Source organism: Symphalangus syndactylus, chromosome 14 (assembly GCF_028878055.3).
Source record: "Symphalangus syndactylus isolate Jambi chromosome 14, NHGRI_mSymSyn1-v2.1_pri, whole genome shotgun sequence".
NCBI classification, from domain to species: domain Eukaryota; kingdom Metazoa; phylum Chordata; class Mammalia; order Primates; family Hylobatidae; genus Symphalangus; species Symphalangus syndactylus.
The window spans coordinates 52,712,953-52,726,034 of record NC_072436.2 but is presented as its reverse complement, the minus strand read 5'-3'; the positions used below and the strand labels follow the sequence as shown (position 1 = coordinate 52,726,034).

General features: G+C 36.4%; 1 protein-coding gene across 2 annotated transcripts in view; it reads left to right on the top strand.

Moving 5' to 3' along the window:
• EIF5B (eukaryotic translation initiation factor 5B) overlaps window positions 1–13,082 on the top strand; it is a 62,745-nt gene that overhangs the window by 32,052 nt on the left and 17,611 nt on the right. The window contains exons 8-12 of one of the 2 annotated variants that reach the window (XM_055242360.2): window positions 345–434; window positions 2,924–2,995; window positions 7,614–7,900; window positions 10,274–10,381; window positions 10,574–10,684. In XM_055242360.2, coding sequence (XP_055098335.1) covers window positions 345–434; window positions 2,924–2,995; window positions 7,614–7,900; window positions 10,274–10,381; window positions 10,574–10,684 — 668 coding nt within the window. The remainder of the gene's footprint in view (window positions 1–344; window positions 435–2,923; window positions 2,996–7,613; window positions 7,901–10,273; window positions 10,382–10,573; window positions 10,685–13,082) is intronic. The other variant, XM_055242361.2, reaches the window with a different exon arrangement.

Below are 13,082 nucleotides of genomic sequence, written 5' to 3'. Positions count from 1 at the left end.
GATCACCTGAGGTCAGGAGTCCAAGACCAGCCTGGCCAACATGATGAAACCCTGCCTCTACTGAAAATGAGAAAATTAGCCTGTCATAGTGGCAGGCGCCTGTAATCCCAGCTGCTTGGCAGGCTGAGGCAGGGAGAATTGCTTGAACCCGGGAGGTGGAGGTTGCAGTGAGCTGAGATTGCACCACTACACTCCAGCCTAGGTGACAGAGCGAGACTTCATCTCAAAAAAATATAAAAATAAATAGGTTTACACTACTGTTTTTTATTCAGTACTTAATGGAGTATCTTAACAGAAATTATACACCGAAAAAAATATTATCTTGGTTTCTGCCCCTTTTTCAGTGTCTGAATCAATGGAATTATGTGCTGCTGTAGACGTTACGGAACAAGGAGTACCAGAAAAGGAAGAGACACCACCTCCTGTTGAACCAGGCGGGTAGTATTATCTGATTATTTAATTAGTGAATTCTTATTAAAATTAGTGTTGGTGTGTCATAAGTTGTCTTAGTTATTAGAAATAGTTGGGGAGAACCAAATAAATATCTGGCTGGATGGCTCTCTTTCTTCATAGTTCTTTCTTTTCTATTTCTTTTCATTTCTACTTTGAATAAGTATCCAAGTGAGACTTGAATCAGTTGTGTTCTTTTCAGCAGTGTTAGAAAATGTTTTGTAAGGCCGGGCGCAGTGGCTCACGCTTGTAATCCCAGCACTTTGGGAGGCCGAGGCGGGCAGATCACGAGGTCAGGAGATCGAGACCACGGTGAAACCTTGTCTCTACTAAAAAAAAATACAAAAAATTAGCCGGGCGTGGTGGCGGGCGCCTGTAGTCCCAGCTACTCGGAGAGGCTGAGGCAGGAGAATGGCGTGAACCCAGGAGTCGGAGCTTGCAGTGAGCCGAGATTGCGCCACTGCACTCCAGCCTGGGCAACAGAGCGAGACTCTGTCTCAAAAAAAAAAAAAAAAAAAAAAGAAAATGTTTTGTAGAAAGGATACACTTTGGGAGGGTGAGGCGGATGGATCACTAGATCAGGAGATCAAGACCATCCTGGCTAACACGGTGAAACTCCGTCTCTACTACAAATACAAAAAATTAGTCGGGCACAGTGGCGGGTGCCTGTAATCCCAGCTACTCGGGAGGCTGAGGCAGGAGAATTGCTTGAACCTGGGAGGCAGAGGTTGCAGGGACACTGCAGTGAGCCAAGGTTGCGCCATTGCACTCCAGCCTGGGTGACAGAGCAAGACTCCATCTCAAAAAAAAAAAGGAAGAAAGGATAGTAGGTTTTGGATTTTCTCTGATGCTTTTATTTATGAGTCAGAAATCTCAAAACAAGATCTGAAGGTCTTCATTTAATGCTTCAGAAGTAAATTCGAAGGATTTTTAACTAGAACTTTTTAAGAACCATAAACATTGGCATTTTTAGACCTTCCTAAAGGTCGGCTTCTATTTACAATAATCAGAGAATTCAACTTACTCATTGTGGGGTATCTTTGTATGTGTTGAGGAGTTGGGGAAAAATCTCTGGTTTAAAAAAAAAACAAACGTTGTTCTAACTCTTAAGACTAGATATTGATGGGAGAGCTGGGGCTGCCTAAATGTATGTTTAGTATTTAAGAGAATCCCCAGTGATTAAAGATAGGATCAGGAATGGGAAAAGCCTTTAGAGAATACTAAGCCTGATTTACATTGGTGAATTATATTATTGGTAGTTCCTTTCCTTCCTTTTTCTCTTTTCGCTTCTGAGCGAATAGGATCATCTCACCTGGGCAGACCTCAGCCTAGCATTGATATGAAGAGATTAAAGAAATTTAGATTGATATGCTTAATAGCAGCCCACGATCTTAGGTCATATTTTTAGCACCAGAAAGAATTGCTAATTTAGATGGATGTTTTGGGTACCTGTTTCTGAGTCTCATTTCCTCCTCAAGATAACTTATCCAGGCTTGTTAGTAAATAATGATTATTTCAGGGAAGCAGGTACCACATGTCCTACCCCTCATCTTACTTTCATTTAAGAATAGTTGTGCCTGATTAGATTTCAGTAAAGAAAAGCATTCTTGTTAAGAAGAGTATTAGGTCTTTAATATCTAAATAATATTCAGAATTTTAGCTTTCTGGCTGTTTTGGGGTTATGAGCACAGCATTGACCCAGAGTGATGGTGGTAGTTTTGTACCTTCAACTTCAGAATATAAGTATATTTAAATACCTGTAAAGGTTAAAAGCAAAATAATAAATTCCTTGCATAAAGTATGAGTTGGATGATCAAAAAGAAGATATATATGAAATTTCATTTGTTTTCAAGAACTGAGTACATTCATGTAGCTTTTTCAAGATCTAAAGAAACATTTAAATTAAATTAATGAAACAATTAGCTTGAATATAAAATCGGTTAAGTTTAATATGTTGACAGTAGTAGGAAATGGAAGCATTTAAGTAATAGTAAATTATGACATGCTAGCTATATTAAAAAGATAGTTCTGGCCGGGCGTGGTGGCTCAAGCCTGTAATCCTAGCACTTTGGGAGGCCGAGATGGGCGGATCATGAGGTCAGCAGATCGAGACCATCCTGGCTAACACGGTGAAACCCCATCTCTACTAAAAATACAAAAAATTACCTGGGCACGGTGGCGAGCGTCTGTAGTCCCAGCTACTTGGGAGGCTGAGGCAGGAGAATGGCGTGAACCCGGGAGGCAGAGCTTGCAGTGAGCCAAGATCGTGCCACTGCACTCCAGCCTGGGCGACAGAGCAAGACTCCGTCTCAAAAAAAAAAAAAAAGATCTAAAGATAATAGCTTCATACATATTTTTTACATAATTAAAACATTCTTTTTTTTATGTCAGAGCGTAATTTTTTACTTTTTTCTAAAAGACCTTCATATTTCTAAATAATTTTCGTGTCTTAAATGCAAATTTTTACTTACAGAAGAAGAAGATACTGAGGATGCTGGATTGGATGATTGGGAAGCTATGGCCAGTGATGAGGAGACAGAAAAAGGTGAATACCTCATAAGCACACACTGATAAATCCAGTGGTTATTAGAAATGAATGATATATATTTAAATGAATAGTCTTTTGATTATGAAAGCCATATGAACATTTCTGGGGATAGGGATAAGTCTCTTGTTCTCTCCTTTGCCATGGTTTCTAAGTCCTCAAGTGGATCTTCATTTTATGAATGAGTGGTTCCTCAGAATGTTATTTGTAAGATAGCTGCCTAAGGTTTAGAATGCATTTTTTCTGAGTGATGATGTTACAAATAGGGTTGTTACTAAAGGTGACCTACAGAAAGCACTGTTAACTTAAAAGGTTATGAGATAAATACTATAGTTCCTGATAAGTATGAATAGAAAGTAAACGTTTTTGTCATTGTTTCCCCTTCTTTATTACTAAAATTTCTACTTTGAGATTTAATTTCCTGTTAATTTTACTAACTTACTGATAATGATATCTGGCTCTTTGATTTTTTTCAGCCTCCCCCCATCTTTGTTTTTAAAGCTATACCTTTTTCTTTAAGCATGGCTTTAGTCAAATTCTGTAAGTTCTGGTATGTTGATATTTTCTCATTTTCATTTTGATGTATTAAGTTTTACAAGATTTATTTAGTGTATTTCTTTCTTTCTTTCTTGTTTTTTTTTTTTTTTTTTTTTTGAGATGGAGTTTCACACTTGTTGCCCAGGCTGGAGTGCAATGGCACAATCTCAGCTTACAGCAACCTCTGCCTCCCGGGTTCAAGCCATTCTCTTGCCTCAGCCTCCGGAGTAGCTGGGATTACAGGCATGCGCCACCAGGCCCAGCTAATTTTGTATTTTTAGTAGAGACGGGGTTTCTCCATGTTGATCAGGCTGGTTTCGAACTCCCGACCTCAGGTGATCCGCCCACCTTGGCCTCCCAAAGTTGTGGGATTATAGGTGTGAGCCACCACACCCCACCTAGTGTATTTCTTAATTTACAAAAATGGGCATTTTCTAATCGTCTTTTGTTACTTCATTGTGATCAGAGAACATACATGATTCTATCCTTTGAAATATGTTGATTATTGCTCTACAACCTAGCATGGTCAGTTATTATAAGTGTTCCATATTTGGAAAGAATTTATATTCTGCAGTAGTTGGATGCCTTGCTTTCTATATTTAGGCCAAGTTTGCTAATCATTTTGTTCAAGTCTTTTATAGCGTTCTGAGGGTTTTTTTGTTTTTGCTTTTGTTTTTTTTCTGATCCATTTTTTCTCTCTGTTACTGGGACCAGTGTCTTAAAATCTCCCATCATGATTGTAGATTGTCTGTTTCTCCCGAGTTCTGTTAATTTTTGCTTTAGGTATTTTTATGCTGTGTCATTAGGTGAACACAATCTTGTGTCTTTCTAATGAATTGACTCTTTTATCATTGATATATATATTTCTAACAATGCCTTTTGATATAAAAGTCTACCTAAAATTCATATAGGTACACAAGCTTTGACTTACATGATCTTTTTCTATCTTAATTACTCTTTCTGTATCCGTAAATAGCATTATCTTAGTCCATTTGTTCTGCTGTAACAAAATACTACAGACTCGGTAGTACTAAAGAACAGAAATGTATATCTCACAGTTCTGGAGGCTGGGAAGTCCAAGATCAAGGCACCAGTGTCTGGTAAAGGCTGCTCCCTGCTTCCAAGATGGCACCTTGGTGCTACATCCTCCAGAGGGAAGGATGGCTGTGTCTTCACATGGTGGAAGGGAGGGAAGGGCAAGAGGAGCAAACTCTCTTTGAAGGCACTTTTCTGTGGGCATGAATCCATTTATGAGAGTGACTTGATCACTCCCCAAAACCTTCCCCATCACCCTGCTACCTCCTACCAGCAAAATGGGGATTACATTTTCAACATGAATTTTAGAGGGGACACCATTTACAAATCACAGCTAGGATCTAGTTGAGATTTTTTTAATCCAATTTGTCAATCTTTATATTTTACCTAGAGTACTTAGCCCATTCATTAAATGTAACATTTGGTGTAATTAATGAAGTATATTGATTTTAAACATTTCATCTTACTAAGTCCTTTTTTGTTCTGCCTGGTTCTTTTTCTCTCCTTTCTAATCATCTTTTGGGTTACTAGGTTTTTAAAATTTTATTTTTTTCTCCTTTCATGAGCTTAGCAGTTGTGTACTTTTCAAAAAACTTTTTAGTGATTAAGAAAATTTTTAGCAAGTACCTTTGAACTAACAATGTCTGATGTTATCCTCTAACAATGCAGGGACTTTAGAGTACTTGAATGACATTTACCCAATACTCTATTTAGATATCATTGCTCTCGGCCGGGCGTGGCGGCTCACACCTGCAATCCCAGCACTTTGGGAGGCCGAGGTGGGCGGATCACTTGAGATCAGGAGTTTGAGACTAGCCTGGCCAACGTGGCGAAACCCCACCTCTACTAAAACTAGAAAATTTAGCTGGGCATCGTGGCATGTGCCTGTAATCCTAGCTACTCAGGTGACTGAGGCATGAGAATCGCTTGACCCCGGGAAGCGGAGGTTGCAGCCAGCTGAGATTGCGCCACTGCACTCCAGCCTGGGCGACAGAGTGAGACTCTATCTCAAAAAAAAAAAAAAGATATAATTTTTCTCATTTCTTTTCATTATCTAAAACCTCAAATTAGCTTATATTTTATATAGTCAATACTTATTATTTATAAGTTTACCCACATTCCTAACATTTTGTTGTGCTTCATTTCCTGCATCTTTTACCTTCCATTTGAGATCATTTCTTCCTATCTGAAGAACACTTTAGAGTTTTTTTTAGTATGGATCAGTTAGTAAGACATTCTATTTTGCTTTCTAAAAACATCTTTATTGCATCTTCATTCTTTAGTTTTATATATTTACTGAGTGAGGAATTATTGGTTGAAGTTTAACACTTTGGAGTTATTCTTCCCTTGCCCTGGCTTTCATTGTTCCTGTTGAGAAGTCAGGTATCAGCGTAAATTTTTCATATGGTTTTGCTTTTCAGCATTTTTATCATGACGTACCCAGAATAGGTTTTTTAAAAATATATTCTACTTGCAGAGCTTTATTAATATATGATTTTATGTTTTTATCAGTTTTATGTTAGGAACCATTTTCTCCCTCAAATTCCAATGATGTCTCTGATAGGCCCTCTTATTGTGTCATTGTTTCCTATTTTCTTTTCTGTATTTTCTGCCTAGTGAGTCTCTGTGGTTCATTCTGGATTGCTTCTCTTGACTGTCTTCTAGGTCACTGATTTTCTCCTTGGCTCTTTCTATTCTGAGGTTAGACCCATCTTTTGAGTTCTTAATTTCATTTGTTATATTTTTCAGTTTTAGTATTTCCATTTAACTATTTTTTTATAGTTTTAATTTACCTTCTAAAATTTTAACTTTGTCTTTTGCTTCTGACTGAATGTTAGAAGCACATTTTAAAATTTTGATTTTATGACTTTATAAAAGTCCTTTTGGTGTTTTATATGTTGGTTCTTCTCATGTAAATTGTTTTCTCACGTGCCTTGCTATTTTTATATATGTGCTGGATATTTTGCTTGGAGAAGTAATTTGAGGTCAAGGATGATGTTTTCTTTTCTCCAGAGCTAATTTATATGTTACTTCCACAAGGTACCTGAGTGAACTAGCAATATGGAATAATCTTATTCTAGACTTAGAATCGAGAGGATCTGAAGGTGATCTGCCAATAATGGGGAGACCCTGTTTATTTCTTATCCTTATTCCTAGGGTACAGCTCTTCATGATTTTACCCCACAGTAAGGGTGTAACCCAATGTCTGCTCACTGCACCCCCTTGAATTCTTAGTATTCTGGTAGGTCTGGACTCCCAATGCAGCTTAGCCTTTCATCTGCCTCTTCCCGAATCAACAAATGACCATAAGGGGAAAGTGGTACTAAAGACTGTTCTCACCTCCTTGAGTTTCTGTTCTCCCATGGATTCTGTCTTACTAATGCTGACTTCAGTATGGATTACGGCTGTAAGGTTTTACTGTTAAGTGATAGACTTCGTTTTAGCATATAGACAAACACCTTGTGTTTATGATGTATGAAAACACCATGTTACTGCCTTAAATACAAGTTGAGCATCTAAAATTTAAAAATCTGAAACTTGATTTAAGTTTGAGCACCACTACGTGACGCTCAAAGGATATGCTCATTGGAGCATCTCATATTTCAGGTTTTTCCGATTTTAGATGCAAATATTCCAAATTAAAAAAAATATGAAGTAAGTATAGAATGCAGATATTCCAAATTTTAAAAAATCTGAAACAGTTCTGGTCCAGTCATTATCTCCTTCCCTTACTTTAAAAGCAGGCTTGTCCAATCTGCAGCCTGTGGGCCACATGCAGCCCAGGATGGCTTTCAATGTGGCCCAGCACAAATACGTAAACTTTCTTAAAACGTGAGACTTCTTTTTGTTGTTTTTATTTTTAAGCTCATCAGCTATTGTTAGTGTTAGTGTGTTAGTGTATTTTATGTGTGGCCCAAGACAATTCTTCTTGTAATGTGGCTCAGGGAAGCCAAAAGATTGGACACCCCTGCTTTAAAGTCTCTTATCTTGATAGAAATCTATCATATTAATGTTTATTTATTTAAAAATATATTTGCTTTCCTAGTAGAAGGAAACACAGTTCATATAGAAGTAAAAGAAAACCCTGAAGAGGAGGAGGAAGAAGAAGAGGAAGAGGAAGATGAAGAAAGTGAAGAAGAGGAGGAAGAGGAGGGAGAAAGCGAAGGCAGTGAAGGTGATGAGGAAGATGAAAAGGTGTCAGATGAGAAGGATTCAGGGAAGACATTAGATAAAAAGCCAAGTAAAGAAATGAGCTCAGATTCTGAATATGACTCTGATGATGATCGGACTAAAGAAGAAAGGGCTTATGACAAAGCAAAACGGAGGATTGAGGTATTTATTTTACCCTTTCTACTTTCTTTCTTCCCACTCCTCTGTGATGATTAAAACAGTACTCTACAACTAAAGGCTTTGAACAGCACTTTATGTATTCTCAAGAATAGAATACCGTTCAGTTTTTGTAATGTTGAAATATTATTGGCCTCCGATACTGGTCTTACCCAAAGACACCCCCACCCCGCTCTTACCTAAGATAGAATGGTGTGACTACTTCATCATTTTTTTTCTTGTTTTCTCCAAATTTTAATGTACTCTTTGAGTGATAGTTTATAAGTATGCAGAGGTATTCTGAGCATATGCCCTCTGCTTATAAACATCAGTTATGTGTTTGCCTCACATATTTAGGTTAATCACCATGAGGCATCTGATCACTTTAGTTGTTTAAATCTGGTGGGTTGATGAGGCTTCTATTTAGTAAAGTCCGATACCTGATAGGCTTTCTGTATTTTTCCTACTTAATGCAGTAGATTTCAGTAGGCTTCAAAAGAAAGTTTTCTTTAGTTCTGTCAGCTTAATGTAAGTAATACATTAAAATCTAGTTTGCTTGAGGATATTAAACTATTTTAAAGCTAAAAACTATTTTAGCTTTCCTTTTTGTGTATTATTAATTTTTTAATTTTTTGTTTTACTACCTATATCAACATTTGCTTTTTCTCCTGTAAAGTCTAGGTATGGATAAATTGTCTAAATTTCTAAAGGACTAAGAGGATTTGTTATTCTAAATTAGGGTTTCTCAGCCCTGGCACTATTAAAATTTGGGGGCCATATAATTCTTTGTTGTTGGGGACAGGGACTGTTCTCTTCCTTGTATGATATCGAACAACATCTTGGTCTTTGCCTGCTAGATGCCTGTAGCATTCTTCCCCACCTGGCACCTCAGTTATGACTGTCTTTTCCCGTAGCACCTACTCCCACCAGCTCCCTTGCCATATACCCATGTTTGAGAGAGTGATGGAGTATCTGTACTGTGCTTGCTGATTAACAAACAAAATAAGTATAAAGCAGAAGAGTTTCTCAATTATCCTGCTCCCTAGATTAGTTAATGGTAGGTGTGTATGAGCTTCATGTTTTTAAAAATAAAGGCCCTAGCCCCCAATATAGTCATATGAGGGGTTAGGGCTTCAAGGTAGGAATTTTGGGGAAATGTTCAGTCCATAACAAACTTCATGGATCCATAAACCTTGCTACCTATTATGATTTTCTGAAATTCATTCCTGGGTCAGAATCTCCATTGTGGAATGGGGTTTGTATTCTTGTCCTGTCATTGCTTCAGTATACTTAGAATTTCTGAGTCAGTTTGTAACTCATTGCCCTCCAAAAATTTTTAATACTTCACTAAGTGTGGGAGAGAGAGGCAGTTTTCAGCCATATCAAATAAAGTCATGATGTTTGAATTTGAGTTGTATGTACTGTGAGGTTGTCGGGTACTACTCTTTGCTAGTGATTAAGTCCTACTTTGTGTTCATCCCAGGCATCTCACTTTTGGTATTTTAAAAAGTTTTTCAGTTTTAGTTTCTACCAAAAAATCTAATGTCTAGTACTAGAAATGCAAGTAAAGGGTTCTTGCAGAAATGGTTTTTAGATGAAAAATAGTTTTGTAAATGACATTACTTCATAGTTTTTGCTTCAAGTTTATCTAATTTGAATGCCACTTTACTGTATTTGAAAGGTCATTTCAAAGAAAAACTTGCTGGCATGTGTTTTTGGTCCTCAGAAAGCTGAAGCATTTAGGTAAATGCGACAGAGAAGCATGTTGTGGTTCAAGGAAAAGCTTTCTCACTCTTACCTGGTGTTCATGGAAGTGGTAGAGCCTTGGAAAGTCAGGACATGTTATACTTATTTAAGCTGAAGCTTAAATAAACAGTCTCCTCCTTGAAAGGTTGTATAGCGTTTGTATACTGGATAAAAGTGTGAAATAAATTGCCTTTAAAAATCTTTAAAATTCTTAGGTTCCAGAGAATTTTTTAAAAGGTACAAGTTCACCTGTTTTTATATAAATCCTCACACAAATTCAGGGTTGCACTATATAGTCAGTATGATGGGAAGATTGATTCCTTTTCTAGTCGTTATATTCCATTAAAGTAACTGTGTACAAAAGTATTCAAAAATTTTGAAATGACACTTTACAATATTCCTATTCGTATTCAGCAGTGCTGCTGTGAAATCTAAACAGGTTTTTCCTTGTCCAAAGGTGCTGTGATGGGAATTAGATTGTAAAGTTCACATTATAAATTGCAATTATGGGTAGTCAAATCAACAAAGAACTTGGATGCAGGTTGTTGCATTCTTTTGCCGAGGCAAAATAGAAAATAAGGATAGTGAGGATTTGAAATAATACTTAATTTTTGATTTTTTTTTTATTTCTAGAAACGGCGACTTGAACATAGTAAAAATGTAAATACCGAAAAGCTAAGAGCCCCTATTATCTGCGTACTTGGGCATGTGGACACAGGGAAGACAAAAATTCTAGATAAAGTAAGAAAAAATATTACATGTATTGATAGAACTTTGAAAATAAGTGAATGGTACCTTATAAAAAAAACTTTAGAGACCGATAGGACATATAAGCAATTCTGCTTACAATAAATAAGTTGCTAATTTCTTATTATTTTTGCTGCTATCTTTTCCATGTTGAAATACCAATCTGTATTTGCTGTCTTCTCATAGCTCCGTCACACACATGTACAAGATGGTGAAGCAGGTGGTATCACACAACAAATTGGGGCCACCAATGTTCCTCTTGAAGCTATTAATGAACAGACTAAGATGATTAAAAATGTAAGTACATTGTATTTCATATATTTTAATCTCTTACAAAAATTAAGATATGAACTATTTCAAACATAGAAAAAGGACAGAGACTAGTATAACAGCTCCATATACTCACCATTCAGAATTAACATGTACTATTTTGCCTATTTTGCTTTACATCATTCTTTTTAAAGAATAAAACGCTGCATATTATAGGAGCTCTCACATTCCATTTCCTTCCCTTCCTCTCCCAGAGGCAGCCACTATTCCAAAGTTAGTCATTCGCCTCCATGCTTTAACACTGATACCATTTATCCCCATAATTTAAAATTTTGTTTCCTTCTCTACTCTTTTTCCCTTCTAATCAATTTCTTTTCTTTTTTTCCCATATTTTTCTACTTGTTTGGAGGTATTCCGTTTATGTATGTTAAATGTAACACAGTAAGATAAATGTAAAGCTTAAAGAATCAGTATAATACACACCACCCTTTAAGTGTCACCTTTGTTGAGCAATAGAACCTTGCAGGCTACTTCAGAAGCCCTCCAGGTGTAGCTTTCCAATCAAAGATCTCTTCTCCAGCCACAACTTTTTCAAATAATCTCTACCTTTTAATGTGTTAGGAGTTGCAGAATGTTGATACTCGAATTCCATCAGCCATCATTGGATTACTTCTGTAGAGAAACGTTACCTAATCTACTATTTGATTATTCAGTGATGGCTTATTTAGGAAAGGCAGAATTAATGCCTGATCCTTTACCTTCTTTTAACCAGCTTTTAAAATAAAAAGTGGCCAATATGATTTTTATTTATTTTATTTATTTTTTTTTTTTTTTTGCCCTTCATAGAGACGGGCTCTCCCTATGTTGCCCAGGCTGGTCTTGAACTGCTGTGCTCAAGTGATCCTCCCACCTCAGCGTCCCAAAGTGCTGGGATTACAGATGTGAGCCACTGTGCCCAGCCTGATTCTGTTTTGTATTATTATGAACTCATGGATTTAAACATATTTACTGTGCATTAGTCCATTTCAGTTATTATTGTGCTGAGATAGTCCCATCTTTGCCCAGTGGTTGGCTCCTGAATCTTTCTCATACAATTCTGGTTGTCCTAGTTTTGGTTGCATTCATGCTGTCTGATATAGCAGGATGTTCCAGGCTCATGTAATACAGAAACTACCCAGACTGAGAACTGGGCCTTGTTAATAATTCCTCATTTTCATTATCACAGAGCAGGTGAAAGTGGTAGCTTTGGAACTGAGAAGCAGTAAATTGAAAAACAAACAGAGCATATGTTATTACATGCTAATGTCTCCTTTTATTCCTTATTTAGTCTTAGTTCTGCATGTAAAAAGAGTCTATGAGTTTGTCTCTCCAGTTTTTGTTTTGTTTCTTTGTGACTGGGTTTTATGAAGCTTGTCTTCTAGTCAATTCCTAAGGAAGGAATTAGAAGAATTAGCATTCCTTGAATTTTTGAATATTGAAGAGTTATTTTGTGGCCTTTATACTGGAAAGTCAGTTGGCCACATATAAAATCCTTGGTTGACATTTTCATTCCTTAAGTATCTTGTGTCCCATTTCTTCTCTCATAAAGTATTGCTGTTCAGTTTGATCATAAGCTGAATTTCATCTTTTTATAAGGCATATGGTCGTTTTACATCTTGATGTCGCTTCTGAGTTTTCCAGTTATGTGGTGTTCTATTATAATATGTAGTATTGAATTTTTATTTTAGAACAGTTTTCTTGAATTATAGCTTTTCAAATTTATAATTTATTTTCATCCCATTTTAAACAGTATTTCTATGTTTTAGTCACTAGAGGAGAGGGTTCATAACACCTTATTCCACCAGTTGCCAGAACTTGAACTCTCATTGTAATTTTAGAACATAAGGAACAAGATTATTATTAGGCCTGTATTAAAGTTCTTGGGATAACCTTTATATGACAATTGTAATTACTTACTGTTAGTATATAAGACACTAAAGTGGAAATAATTATGGTACTCAGTGAACGTTGATTTATGACCACCAGAATGCAGATCTGAAATGTTTTACATTGCATTATTTTGATGTAAATCAGGATACCAAATTTTGGAAGATCATTTGAAGATTAGCAAAAAGAAAATGTAGATAAGCATAATACAAAAAGGGTGTGTGTGTGTGTGTGTGTGTGTGTGAAATTAGTTGGTCAGTGTTACTTTTTAGACCAAAAGGGTATGTCCAGATTAGATCTGTTGTAATGTTATTTCCATTCATTTATGTGCTTTTGTCCAGAAAGTCAAGCATTTATGACATTATTTGAATACAACAGGGTATGCATTTACTCTTTAACACTTTTGATCAATGTGGTAAACTTACTTTAAAATGTACTTTTGGGACATATTTGAAGTCAGAATTGCTTTAAAATAGGACCAGATAAATTTTCCCAATGC